The sequence below is a fragment of the Mya arenaria genome, chromosome 16 (assembly GCF_026914265.1).
Source record: "Mya arenaria isolate MELC-2E11 chromosome 16, ASM2691426v1".
Classification (NCBI taxonomy): domain Eukaryota; kingdom Metazoa; phylum Mollusca; class Bivalvia; order Myida; family Myidae; genus Mya; species Mya arenaria.
The window spans coordinates 16,501,912-16,520,762 of NC_069137.1; the positions used below are offsets into that span (position 1 = coordinate 16,501,912).

Sequence of the window (18,851 nt, forward strand, 5' to 3'; positions counted from 1 at the left end):
TCATGAAAAATGAATGAAATTTACAACAAAAGTTCTTTTTTTTTCATTTTCTCTTTGAAAGCTTGCAAGCAAGACCATACCTTACTTTGTTAATCACATGTATATTAATTTTGGCCAAAGTTGAGTTCTTTGATATATTGATTTTTTGATAACCTGGATAAACTCAATTGCATAATTATCCCCACTGCCTTTATAATGATTGTGTAAACATTGATATACCATTAACCCTTGTCATCGATGTACACTTTCGGCCCATCTGTTTACAGTCTTCTACATATGAGCATATAAACTACTTCCTAAATTTAAAGTGATCCACCTTGAACTACTTACTAAATAATGGTTTTATGGCAAATATTAATTACTGATAACAAGATTGTAACCGTGTATTTAATAGCTGAAAACGCAAAAATATTAAATGATTTAAATGATTGGTGAGTGTTAAAATATGTGCTGCGATCTACTATTGTCTTATACGGAAGATTTATCGTGTTTTCTGCACCTTTCTTTAAAATTAGACTCGGCATCCTTCATAAAACCATTATTTTCGATATGTATTCATCCTTTTTGGTATATTGAAAACAATGTATTAATTTTGGTAAATATATTCTGGGATTAAGAATGCATCTTTGAAATAAAATGAACAATAATCAGTTTTATAGAACACATAAAAATATTTTCATTAACTTACAGCTTCACCTGGTAGATACATGTGTTGTAAAATAATGTAAATATGAAAACGCACGTTCTGTATTAAAGTAAAGGAAGCCTATCATTAAATCACTACAATGCATCATAACGTAAGTACAAACGCTTCAGAAAGTCAAGTGTTATGTCATGGTAAGGTTCAGTTTACATCAAACATTCATACATGTGTTATGAGTGCTTTGCAAACGTAACGAAAGAAGATATTTTCATTCAGGCAGTTACATACAAACACATGCGTGCTTTCAAATTTGGAATGTTTTCATGCACCAACATGTTTGTCATTTCAGAGGTTTCGAAATACTATTAAATCACGTACTTAAAATTTATCTTCCCATACAAGTATATGTTTTATGTGTATTACATTGGAGAGGTTGCACTTGTATGCGTACTTGAACGTTTTACTTTCCGTAAGACATTGAAGACGCTGAAATACATAACTTTTACGCGTACTTGAATGTGTAACTTTTGGTACAAGTAGATGTATGACATTTAAGGTATTGCGAAACACTACTTAAACTTGAACGTCTAACGTTCATACAAGTGCACGTATAACATTGGATGTGTTGCTAGACACTACTTGTATGCGAATTTGAACGTTTAAATTCCCATATAAATACACTTTCGAGTTGGCTGAAAAAATAAGTTTTCGCGAAACAGGTACATTGACCGAGTATATATATATATATATATATATATATATATATATATATATATATATATATATATATATATATATATATATATATATATATATATATATATAGCGCTTTTCCTTGTGTATTTGTCAATGTTATAACCAGTCACATTGCTCGAACCTACACATTCTCTATGTTAGCCATCGAAATATGTGTCATCAAAATTGATAACAAAGTTTATCTAAGATCCAAGCAACAATGCACAGTAGCTAAGTTGTAATTCATTTCGTTCTATGAATTATTATCTGATTTTAATCAATATGTTTCATGAAAAGATATCACTCAAAAGTCACAAATTATTTTCGAAAGACCTATCCTGCAATTGGCATTTTAACAAACTTCTACTTCTCGAAAACAATAACAAGAAATGAATGCCCTCCCGCAATGCAGTTAGGAAACACGATCCCGTAGAGTCATATGCAGTCATAGGGTGATAATGTATCAGAATGTTTAACTGTGGCAGTTTGGTCAACATTGCAGCAACAGTTTTCATCATTCCGAAGTATAAATTTATTGCTTTTTGGTTATTTTAGCATTCTTTTAAACGGAAATATCCAGTTTGTCATCATGATTAGCTATCGGTCATAAGAAGTTTTTCAAAAAGACTAATGCAACTAGATGTGTATTTCTTCGATTGTAATTATAAAAAAAACACCGTTTAAAACAGACTGTTGCCTTAATATATACGGCTATATCCCTCCCACAACACAACATAATTAAAGCATGTATTTGAATATGGCTGAGTTCCGGTTCTCGTATAAAACGTTCGTCTATCGGCCAATATAGCGATCAAGTAAAACCTTTAAACTGAACTTTTTATTATCTTGTTTTTACTTTCATCATTTTCATTCATTGCCGCAGCCATATTTGTATTCAAAAATACTGTTCCGTACCAATGCCATATAGTACGGTATTGACTGCTGGCATCCGACAGGTGTGTATAGCAGTTTATAATGTACCTCATTTCTGAACGTAAAGGAACAAACTTGAAACTACAATTCTAGTGCATTTAAAACTAAAAATCAATTTAAAACTTTAACTCCCTATTCATCGGTTATAAATCTAAAACAAATAATGTCCAACTTAAATCAAAATTGTGAATATTGAATGATTGAAAGTAGTTATAAACACTATAACAAAGTCAACACAATAAATTTGCAATTACTGAAGATGTACAAATCAATTAAGTAAAGCAAGAATGTTATTGTATTTAAAGCTTGACTTTCAGATTTCTAAATCGTACAGCTCACCTAAATTCCTTTCAACCAAGTGCTATGTAAGGGAACTCACTGCATGTCAGATCGAGACATCTGTCCCATCTTTACACACTCACTATTCTTTCCAAAATTCATGTCAGGCAGACTGGGCTGCCTCCTCTGTTCCACCTTAACTAACAACACCCCAAGCCTATACACAGTGCGTGTAGGAATGGCCTACTGTCCCGTTACTACTAGACATATCCACTTTTCTATCCTATCCTGTCCTATTCTGAGTGCCTGTCGGATCAGGCCACATACCTCTGTTCCACTTTATCCACACATTGACTTTCATGTTTGAAATGAACTTCCCTCACGCGCAGTTATCCACAATCCTCATTGGAACTTCAGCCGACCTTGGACATATATTAGTATATATATATTTACTGTGGCAACATTGGCCAGCATTGCTTTCGTGTTTCTGCAGTAGAATGATATATTTGTATTAAGTTGACAGTTCGTCCCTAGATTGTGTATCTGTGCTGCAAAGAGTATTTCATATTATTTCATTGCTCATGACTGTTATAAATACAAACGGCAGTCCAATATTTATCTAAAAAAATCTTTAACATAACAAGCGCACGTATCTGATTTAATTTAGCTTAAAAACACTCAATAAAATTTGATTCCACCAAAAAAGATGATTTCTTTTCACAAACTCTGAACTCTTTAACGTGAAAATTTTACACAAACTTGTATAACCAAACCAAACTGGTCCATATTGGGTGCCCTTTGGCATATATAGTCTTCATTTGTCAAGTTTTAGTGCTACGATTATCCCGGTATCGCGGCAGGCACGAAATAGTTGAGTTATGATTAAGGTTTAAAATTCAACATTTTGTATTTTATTGAGGTATGGTATGCATGGGTTGTTCTAAATGGGTGGAGTCCGCTATCCTTTCGCGGAAGGAAAGCCAGAGGACGCGACAAGATTTAATGTTGAACTGAGCTCTTACTTCTGAAAGTTGCTGGGTGCACTTTAATATGTTATTGTTTCATTTCCTCGATTTCATGTTTTACTTGATTTTCTGATAAGTGGTGATCATCAACAGATCGAGGGCATGACAGCTAAACTTTGTTTCATCTTGAAGAAAGAAATGTAAAAAAAAAACATATGCACTATAATTTTAAAGAATTGGAAACCCACCAATTGTATGGTACATTGCATCGTAGTCCAGCTTTAATAATTGCCAAAATTGAGTGGGGCCTTTTTATTTAAAAAAGTTATTTTTTGTTTCATTTATCATAAGATTGAGGAAGTATGTTTTCCTGCAATGAACACCGGTAAGTAGAGCACGTGGAATCTTGTAATAAATACCATACAGAAACAATAATAATGTTTCAACAGCCTGCAACATGTTTATGTTGTGAGAGTTTATATATTACATGTTACGAAATATTTGTAAGTAGATCTCTTGAAGGAAAAATGCGGACAGCAAACCACTTACTGCGGTCGTGATACTTAACTAAATGTGAGATCTCTCAGCGTAATTTCGGTAAACAGAACACTTGAAAACAGAAATAAAAACAGAAAAACACTCATTAATAGCTTGATATCACTGCCACCACGTACAATTATAGCTAAAGTTTAGTTGTAGGAGTTATTCTGTGAAATATATTGCTGTGAGTGTATATATGAACTATTGTATTTAGTTCCATTAGAAAATGATGTTTTCACCAGCATTACGGTATTAGAAAGTATCCGCTGTGTGGCATTTTCCTTCTGCGCAAGTGTGCAATCCTAGCCGGATAGTTTTGCACGGTTAGAAAATTGTTCAGCTATCTGGAAATCACACACAAGGTAGGTTTGTCTTTCAATAATTGTTTGTCGGTGCGCTCCTATAGTTTTCCATACCCCTTTTACTTCAAATGTCATGTTTTCCATCATCTCATAATAACGCAATAAATGCAACCTGACATTCTTGTTGATATTAAGTCAAAACAGTAGTATTTAACATGTAAATAATTGTATGAATCTCATCATAGCCTGCCGTCTAATTATATTAAACAATTATTCGTCATATATAACTACAGGAAATAAAACAAGAATAGCAATAGCATATCATTTGTACGTGATTTTGGAGTTTAAGAATTTAGTATGACAACCATTTTTAATAAGTTAATTTGAGTTATTAAATCAAACTTGTTAAACGTCGTATTTTTTCTATATCATATTTTATAATTTCCAATTGTGCTATCCACATCAATTACTATTATAAGGTACATGTATCGCCCGGTAAGCTAGGCATCGTCTTGGCGTAGCTAGACAAGAGTATATATCCATGCCTGATTTGCGAGGGGCTAAGCTAGACCAGAGTAAATGTGCATGTCCGGTTTGCGAGGGGGCTAGATAGACCAGAGTTTCTATCTATGCCCGATTTGCGAGGGGCTACGCTAGACCAGAATAGATGTGCATGTCCGGTTTGCGAGGGGGCTAGATAGACCAGAGTTTCCATATATGCCCGATTTGCGAGGGGCTACGCTAGACCAGGATAGATGTGCATGTCCGGTTTGCGAGGGGGCAAGATACACTAGAGCTTATTTCCATGCCCTATTTAGCTAGTCTAAACTTGGTGTGCACAAGTAAGAATAAAGCGAGGGGGCATAGTTACACCAGAGTATATGTGAAGGTCCGGTTTGCGAGAGAGCTAACTTAGACTGGGGTAGATGTCCATGCCTGGTTTGCGAGGGGGCCTTAGCTATACCAAAATTAATGTGCAGGCCGGTTCTGCTAGTGAATGTAGCTAGACTAGAATTGATGTGCAGGCCAGTTTTGCTAGTGAATGCAGCTAGACCAGAATTGATGTGCAGGCCATGTTTGCTAGTAAATGCAGCTAGGCAAAAATTAATGTTCAGGCCAGATTTGCTAGTGGATGCAGCTAGGCAAGAATTGATGTTCAGGCCAGATTTCCTTGTGGATGCAGCTAGGCCAGAATGGATGCCAGATTTGCAAGTGTATGCATCTAGACTAGAATTGATGTGCAGACAAGGTTTGCTAGTTGGTGCAACGAGACCAGAATTGATGTGCAGGTCATGTGTGCTAGTGTATGCAGCTAGACCAGAATTGATGTGCAGGCAAGGTTTGCTTGTGTATGCATCTAGACTAGAATTGATGTGCATGCCAGGTTTGCTAGTGAATGCAGCTAGACCAGAATTGATGTGCAGGTCAGGTTTGCTTGTGTATGCATCTAGACTAGAATTGATGTGCAGACAAGGTTTGCTTGTTGGTGCAGCTAGACCAGAATTGATGTGCAGGCCAGGTTTGCTAGTGCATGCAGCTAGACTAGAATTGATGTGCAGGCCAGTTTTGCTAGTGGATGCAGCTAGACTAGAATTGATGTGCAGGTCAGGTTTACTAGTGGATGCAGCTAGACTAGAATTTATGTGCAGCTAGACTAGAATTGATATGCAGCTAGACTAGAATTGATGTGCAGGCCAGGTTGGCAAGTGTATGCAGCTAGACCAGAATTGATGTGCAGCTAGACTAGAATGGTTGTGCAGACCAGGTTTGCTAGTGAATGCAGCTAGACCAGAGTTGATGTGGAGGCCAGGTTGGCTAGTGTATGCAGCTAGACCAGAATTGATGTGCAGCTAGAATAGAATTGATGTGCAGGCAAGGTTTGCTAGTGAATGCGGCTAGACTAGAATTGATGTGCAGGCCAGTTTTGCATGTTGATGCAGCTAGACCAGAATTAATGTGCATGCCAATTATTGCGCGTATAAAGAACAGAGAATATGTGCAGGTCCGACTGGCTAGGAGGCGTTGGTAGACTTGATGTGCATGCGTGGTTGATAGAATGTCTCGGGAGCATTTTGCTAAGAGTGAAAGTGGAATATGCATTTACAATGAAAATTTACTTATGAAACAAGAATTCTTTTCTTGTAATTTTTATCTGCCCAAATGATAAAGGTTAACAGAAGATGGTTATAAATAACACCTTTAAAACATCCACGATGACAACTACCAAAAACAAACCAAATTGCCAGTCAAGTGAGAAATAATTCAGCACAACTTTGGTTTATATCAGCTGATAGGAATGCAGCATAAACATGGTTAATGCAGGGTGAGGTTAGTTGCGTGTTAGACTTTAACTTTGAATAGAAACAAAAGAGGTTCAAAGAAAGACTGGCTGACCTGAAGCATATACCCCTACCACTTCAGCTTTAGAAACAAATTTGGACTTGCTGGACTCTAACATCAAGAGCCTGTTTAAACCTATATTGCCAAAAAGGAGCCTCGACAGGGATGTATTATGTACTCCAAGCGTGATCAATTCCACGTTCCGTAGAAAAATAGTTTAAATTCTTGTAGTGAAAACAGAAACAGTAATATGTTGATGAGTGACTGTGTAAATGTTTTCGTTCTGTGGTAATGAGATGTCGAACTAAGCCATTTTTGTGAGTGACGATTGTGGTCGTATTTACGTTTGATACAGCAAACTGGGCATTTTTTGAAAATAGTGACTAATATCAAAATGTTATTTGACTGTCATGAAAGAGTGAGATATCAATTACATAATTTAATCCGCCGGAAGGCAAATAAATGAGATCGTAATTAAGTTGTTTTATAATTTATAAGCACCTGTTGATTAAGTAAAAACAATCCCAATAAACGTGTTATTTTATTCTGCAGACACTTGAGAGTTGTTTTATTATTATAATTATTATTTTACATTAAATCCGCGAATTACTTTTCAAAATATTTTTCAAATCTAAATGAAAACGGATAAAATAATTCTGATTATATCTCATAATAGCAACATGCTTTTCAGATGGTGATTTCCGTCATTCTTTTCGTTGTCGTCATAGCGGCAGTTACCACATTCGGTAACGCGGATATAACCTCCCTTGAGAAGAAGGTCGACCTGATATCGTCCATGCAGTCTTTCGTCCTGCAAGTATGATATATAATTTCCCGTTGATGATTAATTATATGAATGATACTTAATGGGAAGTTAATATTTAATAAAATCGTTCAACGCGGTTATAAAATACCTGGAAATATGCTGCTAGTATTACAAACAATGTGGACTACATTATTCTGTCTGAATTTACGTAAATCGTAAACAGTAGCTTTGTTTGTTTCATGCCTAAAAACAGGGTAAGTATGTCGAAAAAATCGATTATATGCAATCAGAATAGACAACACTCACTTTGTTAAAGACACAAACACATTATTTATTTTTTACTTTTAAAAGAAAACAATCCAAAAAAATGTTAAAAATTGTGGGCAATAATACTGGTCGGGGCCAAAAAGCTATGGTTGGTAGGGAAATCTGAAACAAACATGTTTATTTTCTAAACCAAATATATTGCAGATAATAAGTAAAATCCTTTTGATTAAGAATTGGCGGTGCGACCGTATTTTACTCAATATCTAGTAGCTGGCTTAAAATGTAACCTACATTTTGATTTGCCGTTATGCATTTAACACGTGAAAAAGGACTACAAAAAAGATGATAAGTTTACTTGAAGCACTTCCTTCGACATCCTTTCATCTAATCGGATGTTTTTAGCAAACAGCGGATTTGATTAAAACAAAAGGTTTATGCAATGGTCGACTGGATATACACTACAGTATATGTTACCTATGAACATCAACTTATTGGTATTTACCTGTTTGACAGTTGATTTTCATGTCTTTGAAATAACAAGTCAGCGGTTACTATAAGCTTACAAGTTTGGTGTTATACTGTATATTATTTTTTTTTCATTAGTTTAAAAAACAACAACAAATAACAATAAATCATTCGCGCATGTGAATTACAAATCAAAAGTACATGTATTACTTGATCGTAGTGGCTTAAAAGAACACACAAATGAATATTTAAAATAATGTTATACTTATTTTAAAATGGCAAGAATATAACTGACACGAATAGAATATTTCCAAATATGTCACACTTGACTATATTTTGAGCAATTGGGGCTGGATGGCTTAACGATTAAGGTTAATATTAATAAAGGCCGACGAGCCGTATAATTGTCTGAACATGTAGATTGTATTCAAAATCCGTTTCGTCTCGCAACGCGTAAGTATTAACTGTTCATGTACAAAAATGACCAGAGAAACTACAACATTCAAGCAGTATTGGTTCGTTTTTATCCTTATTTGAAATAGATGGTGTTCCGGACTCAGGTTCCAATTTAAAAGATACTTCTTCGGTGTCTGACTAAAAAATGAATACCGGATTCCTTAAGGAGACCACCTTCACACATAACGAGATCCAGTATACTTATCGACGGGCGTTGTCTTAATATGATCTTATAAATGTTGTTTTAACGGCTAAATTTGTTGCAGGACATGATGTTAATTAAAGGCAAGCTTGCCAACACCGACGTAAAACTCGAACAACTCTTTAATCAAATCGACAAACTTCAATCGTCTGAACATGAAAGAGTATCCACAGAAAAAGGCATAGAACAAACAAGCGCCAAGGTAAATATATTGTTCTGTTGACGTTTTATCTTGTATTGTTTTAATTTGAAAACGTATTAGATAAAATGACTTATAATGTAACCTGCTAAGAACTTGTTTTGTATAAATCTGGAAATCATTAATAAAACACCATTTCTTATACATCTATCATAAATCACTCGAAATATATAGAAATACGGTTATAATAACCGTATCATTACACGATGTTCAAATGACGTCGGTTTTAATCTATTCGACTCACCAGGAATAATGTAGAGAATGTCCGAATCTGTAAAATGTGAATCTAGTCGAATACAGCTTCCCGGATGAATATTTATGCAAAAAGCTACAAAAACTAGCTCAATAGCAAAACGTTTAAACATAAACCCAGTTTAGTGGCACTGGGCAAACGCCGATGTACTAATAAATCAAAAAGCAATAAATAGTCTGTAGTCCGTTCTCCACTCCACTCCAGTGCAATACAACCGATTTTTACTCTGTTGACGTCACGGGCACAACAATAGTTATTGTGCGATGTTAAAGTGACGTCATTGCAAAATATATTTCGCCAAATCTTTTTTTATATTTTGATATAGCTTTGGAAAATCCGAATCTTACAAAATCCGCTCTTGTCGAATAAAACCTCCCGGAAAGAAACACAGTTGAAATAACCCTTTTAATATTTGCACTCTCACATCCAGACGTCATTTATGGGATAAAATACTAACAGCCAAATGAATTGAAATTTATTTTAAAAAGGAAAAGAAAAAGGAAAGTCCGAATAAAATGTATGATTACACCATAATGTAAATACTAGGTAAAAGTCCCATAAAGTTGGGCGTATAAGAAAGTCCCAAACAAAGTCCAAATTACCCTTTTTATATGGTAATCTTCTTTGAAAATAGTTGGAAATAAAATAGATAAAGGCACTACGAATAGGCATTTCTGGTGAATTCAGCCGTGCTGGATAACTCTTTCTAGCACACCCGATGGACATTCCGGTGACGTCAACCGTGCTGGAAAAATGCCATCTGGCATCCCAGATGAGTCACGCGCTGTGACGTAATAATTTTTATTTCTTTTATTATATATTTTATGTAACCATGATTATGAGGTTTCAATAGATGAGTTCCATACACAGTAACTTTGCAAAAGTTTACCTTTAAACAAAATAACCCTTAAAAGACGTGATGACGAAGGAACGTATTGACTTATGAAATGAATACAAATAACTGCGCGTCATGGCGTCAGTGAACATAATTGCACGCGGTTTTTGGCGAATTTTACAAACATTAGCTCTTCTATGTATTTTTAACATTGTTTTTATTTAAGGTGTGCCAGAAGAATATAATTAATCTGGCACTCACCATACACGTAATTCTTTTTAGTTCTTTTGTAATAAACTAAATGCAATCATATTTTTTTTATTTCAATGGACGATTTCCGTAACATTTAAGTTAACAAAAATATAACTTAAGAACAAATAAAATAACCTGAAACGACGTTATATTGAAGAACCTTCATGACGTATGCAGTGAATAAAAATCGTTGCGCGTCGTCAAGTCAGTAAATATCACCGCACGCGCTTTTTGGTGATATGCACAAACATGTAATTCAGTTTACAAAAAATAATTCCAGGTATGCTAGAAGAAATATCAATGATATGTGTCCGGTCAGGAAAGAAAAACCCGCCCCGCGGGCACCTGCGTTGCCTTGTAACGGGGCTTGCTTGCCTGAGGTTCGGATTTTCTATCCGATCCGGAAACATATATAATTAATGAACAAATAACATAAAATAACTACACCTTAACACAAATAATTAAATATCCATATATTAGTGATGAAACGATTATCGAGTACAATCGATAAATCGTCGCTGACAATGCTATGTCGGCGATAATCGATAGTGGTTGTCCAAAATCGATGTCGCTAATGTAACTTCCGGTAACAACGTATTTTTTGTTATGCGATAAAAGAAGAGTGCGGTGAATGTAAATACTTTGGCTTAAAAACTGACAAACTCCCTAAATTATCAATTGTTTTTAATTTAGTGGTTTATATATTTCATAAAACCACAATAATCTATCGCTATGGTGTAGTGGGTCCGGTCTTACCTGCAAATACCGGGGATCCCGGCTCGATGCATTCTGTTTTTGAAACCTTTTTTGTATCGTTTATTATTAACAAATTTACTTTTTTGTGAAAAGTTTATGAAATAAGGATATTTTGATAAAATCTTCAATATTACCGGTTATTGGATGATAAGCTGGTTAGCAAATAATTAATATGCTTTTACATGGATAAAATGCTTAGATAACTTACATGATGCGGTGTGCATGATTTTGCAATTGATGTACACTTATTAAGTACACGTATGTGTTTTGTTGTTATGTTTTTCGTTACGTTATTAAAGACAGAAAAAGGTTATGTATATTTGCTTACTGTTGCAAAAAGCATGATTATAGCATCACACGTGCTGATTTCAGGTTAAACCATTTAAATGATCATGATTATACTATAAAAATGTATTCCTAAAGGATATTATAAGCTTTCGATTATTGTCCGATAGTAAATCGAAATACTTGGTCCGATACGATTCGATTGTCGATAGCAAATGGAGTCCGATTTTCAAACACTACCATATATATAGAAAATAAAAAGTCGATATAGTTCTTGTGTTTATAAATTATCAGGTGGTTCAACAAGTTTCCGAACGCATTGACCACCAAAAGCTTGGTCAAAGTGATGCCTGGGTGTCTGAAGAATCAGCTGCTACACTTGAAGATCTCGAAAACAAAGTAACTGCGATGGCTAATGAGTCGTCTGCGAAACAAGAAGTTCTGGAACAGAAAGTAAATGAAATTCACAATGCCGTTAAACTAATGGGTACGGGAATGGCAACCGTTGCAAACACATTAAATAGAGTAAAACGTGGTTTTGCAAAAGAAAAACTCTCAATGTTAAACGAAGTAGTGGCGCTCAAAGAAGCTACTGCCAATGTAAAGAAAGCTATCGAAGATGTTTTTGTAGATTTCAATAAAACCATGGATACCATAGAGCATAGACAAACTGAGATTATAACAAAACTAAAAACCGATATTGAAACAATGGTGACTTATGCCTCTGATAACATAGCGGAGACTGTTGAAAATGAATCACTGAAGGCAACACGTTTATTACAAGACACGTTAAACTACATTGGCAAAAACGTGCAACAGCTGTCAAGTGAGATTTCATCTGCCGAAGTCAACATTTCGTCGAAGTTATATGATAAAGAGCGTGAAGTCATTAACAAACTTGACAATATTTCATCGGAATGTGTTAACTTGTCAAGTAATCTAGACTTTCATGACAAGAAGATGATGTTCATACAAAGTTTTGATGGAAACGGTTTTATGGATTATTTACAAATAAGTGGTTCACCATCTGTATGGCATTTTCACGTGCCCGGGGCCATGGCAAGGCTTGTCAACGCCACAAGATACGACACAAACGGTGTCCAAGGTCGACTGGAGGTTTACGTGAATAAAGAGTGGGGATCAGTATGTGATAGGGCCGTTCATGATGACGATTATGATGGTACAGAGCAAGATACAGTTGCCTGTAGAACCCTGGGCGCGAGTTTTACCAAAGGGTTGGCCCTGCCTAACACTCCGTTTGGTCTGAATACGAAACGTATTGTGATGAGTAAAGAATGTGATGGCCACGAACAGTCATTGTTTGATTGTAGAAACTACAGCATCGTTTGGCGTCGAATTACTTGCCGCAAACGTGAAGTACACTTGCGTTGTTTCGCATAAAGATTTGGCAATGAGACTGGACATTTGTTACAGAAATGTGGACAGTGATTGGGATCATGAGTACATGTTTGAGCGTAGAGGTCAGAGACCGAATAGTTAAGGAAGTGACTATCTGTGATGTTTTAATGAATGTTTAGATCAACCGTTTCGGCTATGAAAATTGATTAGAAACTACTAATTGCACAAATAAATATATACGGATGCATGAACCTAATAGTTATGAGAATAAAACAAGTTTACACGTATGTAATAGTTTAACGTATTTAATTCAACATATACATTTGATCGCTTTGTCATACAGTAATACACGTATTTTAGAAAGAAACGTATGAATAATATATGAATCACTTGGAATTTCTTCTTACTAGCCTAATAAATTCAATACACATTTTTATACCTGTGTTATAATTATATCTTGACATTGTTTTTATTTCGACCAATTAATTAGGATTAAACTATTTGCCGCAAATTGTATTATTTTTATCAGTTTGTGAATGAGTCATGTGATAAAATAATGACACATGAGTTGCATTTTTAAAAAAAATAAATATATTTGTTATATGAAACTTCATAATAAAAACTCGTCAAAAGTTCGCTTTATAACTTTTCTTAATTCGTTGCATGTGATTTTATATCAAATGGCAACTTATGTAAGATTATAAATACCTAAAGAAATTTATATATTAGCATATAATAAAGATACAATCGTGTCTGTTTTTCAGATGTACATTGGTGGATAAGTGTTCCTTGTGCATGCTGTAAATATTCCAAATACAGTGTATTGAATTAGTAATATATGTTTGTTTTGTAATTTGCCTGGTATGTAGACTATGACATTAAAACCAAACGTTAAAGATAAATTTGGTATGGCGTTCACGTGGCATAATCTCTGTAAATTATATTATAAAACTATTATTTTATAAGTGAAATAAAGTGTAACAAACGCCAGCTCTTAAACATATCATTTTATTGAGTTGCAACTTTTTAAACAGAGACAATATCGTGGATGACATCGCAATATATAACATCAATGTACTACGTACTTATTGTAATAAAATTCAAAACAAAAAGTGGACATATGCGGCCGCAAAAAACGGAACTGCAAGGGTTCGCTTTAAGGCGCCAAGCAGTCCGTTAAAAATACAACCAGCCGAGATAAGGGCAGATAATTTGTATTTTTACCCCCCTTTGCTAAATATTTAAAGTTAAACTTAACGCAATGTTTGTACGCAATACACACCCTGCTGACACGCAATTAAAACGCAAAGCAAACTGTTTCCACAGCGTTTAAAGGTTAAACGCAAAAATTACTGGACACAACACGCAAGAACCTGCTGACACGCAATCAAAACGCAAAGCAAACTGTTTCCACAGCGTTTAAAGGTTAAACGCACAAATTACTAGACACAACACGCAAGAACCTGCAGGGTTACGCAACATAGGTGTTACCATAACACAAGAGCAACAACCTAAGGACTTGTATATTATATTGCGTTAAATTATCGTCTTAACATGTTTTTGCCCGTTTGTCTGTAACCACCAATTCACCGATGGGTATGGGGCTTAGCCCCGCCATCAAGTTTCAAGTTGGGAACAAACATAAAAAATATTGGATTTAACCAAAAAGATTATTGACTGATATAGTGATCATGTAGATTAAATGTTGCCCTACTCTCAGCTGGCTGAATTTTTCCGCCACAGAAACTTGGTTTCCCCCAAAAATTCGCCCGACATAATTAGCAGCTGAAGTTTTTAACTTATTTTTAAAATCGCGTCTCTGAGGTAATCGAGATAAAATTCGATTCCGACGTCATTTAAATGGACGCCGTCATTTGTAAAGAAATGATCTCCTGCCTTAATGTCGCAAGTAATCGCATCAGACGGACCCCCGGATGCAGCTATCAACCTTCCCAATCTATTTATTCGCGTCCGTTTGTGTTCGATCGCTTTCGCATCGCTCGCACCCAACCACTTGCGGCGTTGAATTATATCTATCCATACTATGGTGGCGGCCGGGAAGGCGGTTCTAATGTAACAGAGCTCCTTATTTATGATGTTTTTGAGTCTAAAAATTGACTCTGACACGAGATCATTACCACCGAGGTGAATAAAAACAGCCCTTGGTGGACTTTGAAACAATACCTTAGTTTCGATGGCACGGCGCAGCCCGTGCCACCCAAGGCCCCTTACCCCGTACCATCCTAACTCGCATGAAGTGCGTAGGTTCACTTTCCCCGTGTCCCTCGCCCGGACGCCACCCCAATATGGTAGGGAATCCCCAACTATCCAGATGTCTGAAAAGTGGTAAATAGCAGCCCTATGATAGACCTAGATGTTGTAGACACATAAACTATATATTTTTCTTCGGTTTAAAAAATACTGTAAAATCCCGCCTTCACTGGCTACGGTCTTATGTAGCGCTTGTAGCAATTCGAACGCCAGCGGCCCAGTTGCATAATTTGCTCATTTGACATACCCAATGAAGCCAAATCGGTAGCCCGGCCTATTCTAAAACTGTGCGTTCTGTAATGGCCTCTCGCATACGCAGTTTTTTGAATGCACTTAGAAAGAACACTTGCCACTTGCTGCCTGGTAACCGCCCTCCCGTTATTGTGGCAGAACAAAGGGCCCTTAGATAAAGCGCGTGTTTTACAATATTCACGCATCGCAAAAACAGGGCAGATTGTTTTTTTCCGCTTCTGCTGGGAGCTTTAATGTCAATGGAGTCGTTTTTTTGACTTGTTTTGTGTGTTTTAACGTGATTGAAATACTTTTCAAATTGATTTTGCAATCATCCGTTAACAATGTCGGGTTACTCGTGGAATTACTCGAAACTAACTCACCGACGCGAAAAAGGCCAAAATATGCTAATATAAATATTGTGTGAAACAGACTCGCCTCGTATTGCGTATAACAAACTGCTGTTAGTACGGAACATACCTCCCTTCAGATGTTTTTCGTCAGGGGGGCGTGGTTGTCTTTTGATGGTCTACCTCGTCGAAAACCTTCTAACATTTTTTGTATAATGAATGACTTTTGAAAATCAAACCATCCATGAAGTTTATGAAAGTAATTAATTGCTGCTATGTATGTTGCGATAGTGCTCGCTGCGCGACCTATTTCAAAACTATACGCAATGAACAAAACTATGTGTTGTTCGTTAGCTGGCCAATCTCGATCGATCATATTCTTTTCGCGAAACATTTTGAACGCGTTCAGGCCAGTAGCATACGCCAATTGTGTATTCGGAGCTATTCCGGCCGCAAGAAGTTTTCCAGCTCGATGTTGAATATTGTCCAAAGAAGGCTGGGTACCTGTCGCGGTTCGCGTTCTGCATTTGGGGCCAATAGTCTGAACTTCTCGTACTGAAAACGAGACAATGCATCGCAGATTAAGTTACTTTTCCCGCTAACATGTTGTCCCTTTATCACTGCATTTAATATGAGGCATTTTAGGGTTAGAAGTCTAACCAAGCGCATGACATTGGGGTTTTTAGACGAAAGTTTATTCATAATCTGAACCACCGCTGCATTATCGCAATTAAACTTTATTTTTTTGTTTGTGAACCTATCCTCCCAAATAAAGAACGCAACTAATATAGGGAATAACTCGAGTAACGTGATGTCCCTAGTCAAACCTGAGTTATGCCAGAAGTCGGGCCATTTTGCACTGCACCATTCACCTTGAAAATATATTCCAAACCCCAAACCTACGCCTCCCGCGCTGTCTGAGAAAAACTCTACATCCTCATTTGATATCCAAAAACTGTCGTGAAAGATAGAAACTCCGTCATGCGACCTAAAAAATTCGAGCCACATCAACAAATCGTTTTTTATATCTTTATTAACTCTTATGTGATGATACGGTTTTGTTAAACCGCATATTGAGTCAATTAGGCGCCGACAGAAAGGTCTACCCATTGGTATAGCTCTGCAACAAAAATTTAACGAGCCAATTAAAGATTGCATAGCCTTTAATGTTGTTTTTTGCTTAGCCAAGACAACAGTTATCTTTTCGATGACCTGCTCTATTTTATCTCGCGGTATTTTAACAGTCATGTTATTAGAATTCAACTCTAAGCCTAGAAAAACTAATATTTCGGTCGGTCCCTCCGTTTTTTCTTCCCCAATTGGTACTTTTATGTCCGCCATAGTATTTATAAAAATATGCATGATTGACGCACAAGCCTCTACATTTTTGGCCCCCCCCCCCCCCTAAAATATCATCTAAATAGTGCAGCAACTCGCCTGATGACATTTTTTTTTCTAACACAATATTCTAGTAACGTTGAAAAACTTTCAAAGGTGCTGCAACTTATAGAAGCGCCAAAAGGTAATGCCTTATCAACGAAATATTTCTCTTTATGTTTAAAGCCTAACAGTTCGAAATCGACTTGCCTAATGGGAATTAGCCGAAAAGCATTTTTGATGTCCATTTTGAACAATTTGCAATTTTTTCCTAATCTTTGAATCATGGCAACAGCTTCGTCAAAACCAGTATATTGTACAGATGCTAGGTTTGGATCTATATAATCGTTTACCGACTCCCCTTCCGGGAATGAAAGGTGGTGGATCATACGAAATTTATTTACATCCGGCGCATTTGGGTTACTGGTTTTCTTAGGCACTAGACCTAGTGGTTAGACAATTAAATTCTCAAAAGGGGGGGAAATGAAAGGGCCCGCAACCCGTTTTTCAGCAATTTCTGCATTTATTTTTTGTGATACAATATCTGGCCGAGCAAGAGCTGAACGAAGATTTTTTGAATTTCGCGCCACACGTGGCCCGGCATAATGTATTGGGAAACCTTCTTTAAATCCTTTAAGAATAATCTGTAACTTGTTAAAATCAAATCCTTCCGAATGCAATTGTAATTTATGTACATCTATTGGGGTGGGGACAAATTCATAACGTCCAAATTATTTGGCTCATTGGCGGGCACCTCGAAAGAAGGGTCTCCCCCTGCCGCGAAAAACAATTTGGCGGCCTCTGTTGGCGGCTGGTGAGCGTGTAACAGCAATTTGGTTCGACCCCCCGCCGCAGCTCGCTGCAGGGTGCTGACCGCCACAGCTTGAACATGTATGGCTAAAACGACAATTTGGCCACCTACAATTGCCACTGTTGTATTCGTGGCATGTGAATTTGCGGGTCGATGGAATTTGCCCAGTGTGACTGACGGGTTCGCTGTTCTGTGTGCAGCGCCACCACAGATCTGTGTTTATATGGGCCCAAGATGACGGATTAATCGCCTGGCGTAGCCGAAACTGTTCGTCATAAGCCCGCCATGCGAAACCCCCCTTTTTAGAGCTCTCTCTGATGTTAAACATATAGTGTAATAATTCATTGGCCTTACTTGGAAATCTTGCGAGATACACTCCCGAAAAAAATAATAAAGGCGTCAGTCCATTTTTCGATGTTACTGATTTTTTCCCTACACTCACGTGGCTTTGACTCAATTTGGCCGGCGTCATTTAGCCGCAAAATGTTACTACTAGCATAGTCTTGCAATTCAATGGAACCCTTTAACAGAAGAGCCAAATTAATAAAACTTCCATTTTGAATTTGTTCCCTCAATGGCTGTGGAACATGTGCAGCCAAGTCGTCATCACTACGACGAACAACTGAAATTGGCAAAGTGGTCTCTGGACCTTGACTTTGACCTGGTGAATCAGTGCCCTCACCACCCCCCGGAATAATTTTTGAGGCCAATATAATTTTCTCAAAATCAATCAGATTCTCAACCGCAGGTTTCTCTGGTACATCTTCCAAATTTCCCTCGACCAGGTCCTCTTCCACCTGATGTTTTCTTTTCCTTCGAGCCTTAGGCATCTCTGTGCAATTTTAACTTAAAATAATGTGAAGAAAACAATGAAAATACTTCGATTTAATACGATTTTAGGAAGCTGTAAATTTTTGTATTCTATCCTACAGACGACGAAAACGGAAAGGAAGAGCTATGACAGACTGGTTAATAATTT

The 18,851-nt window shown here is 36.6% G+C and overlaps 1 protein-coding gene across 1 annotated transcript; it reads left to right on the forward strand.

Annotated features, from left to right (window-relative positions):
- Positions 1–4,181: 4,181 nt before the first annotated feature.
- On the forward strand, positions 4,182–13,287 carry LOC128221085 (uncharacterized). Its single transcript, XM_052929533.1, has 4 exons — positions 4,182–4,457; positions 7,429–7,554; positions 8,958–9,095; positions 11,768–13,287. Exons 2-4 carry the CDS (start codon positions 7,429–7,431, stop codon positions 12,872–12,874), a joined length of 1,371 nt encoding a protein of 456 aa, XP_052785493.1. The 5' UTR covers positions 4,182–4,457; the 3' UTR covers positions 12,875–13,287.
- The last annotated feature ends 5,564 nt before the right edge of the window (positions 13,288–18,851 follow it).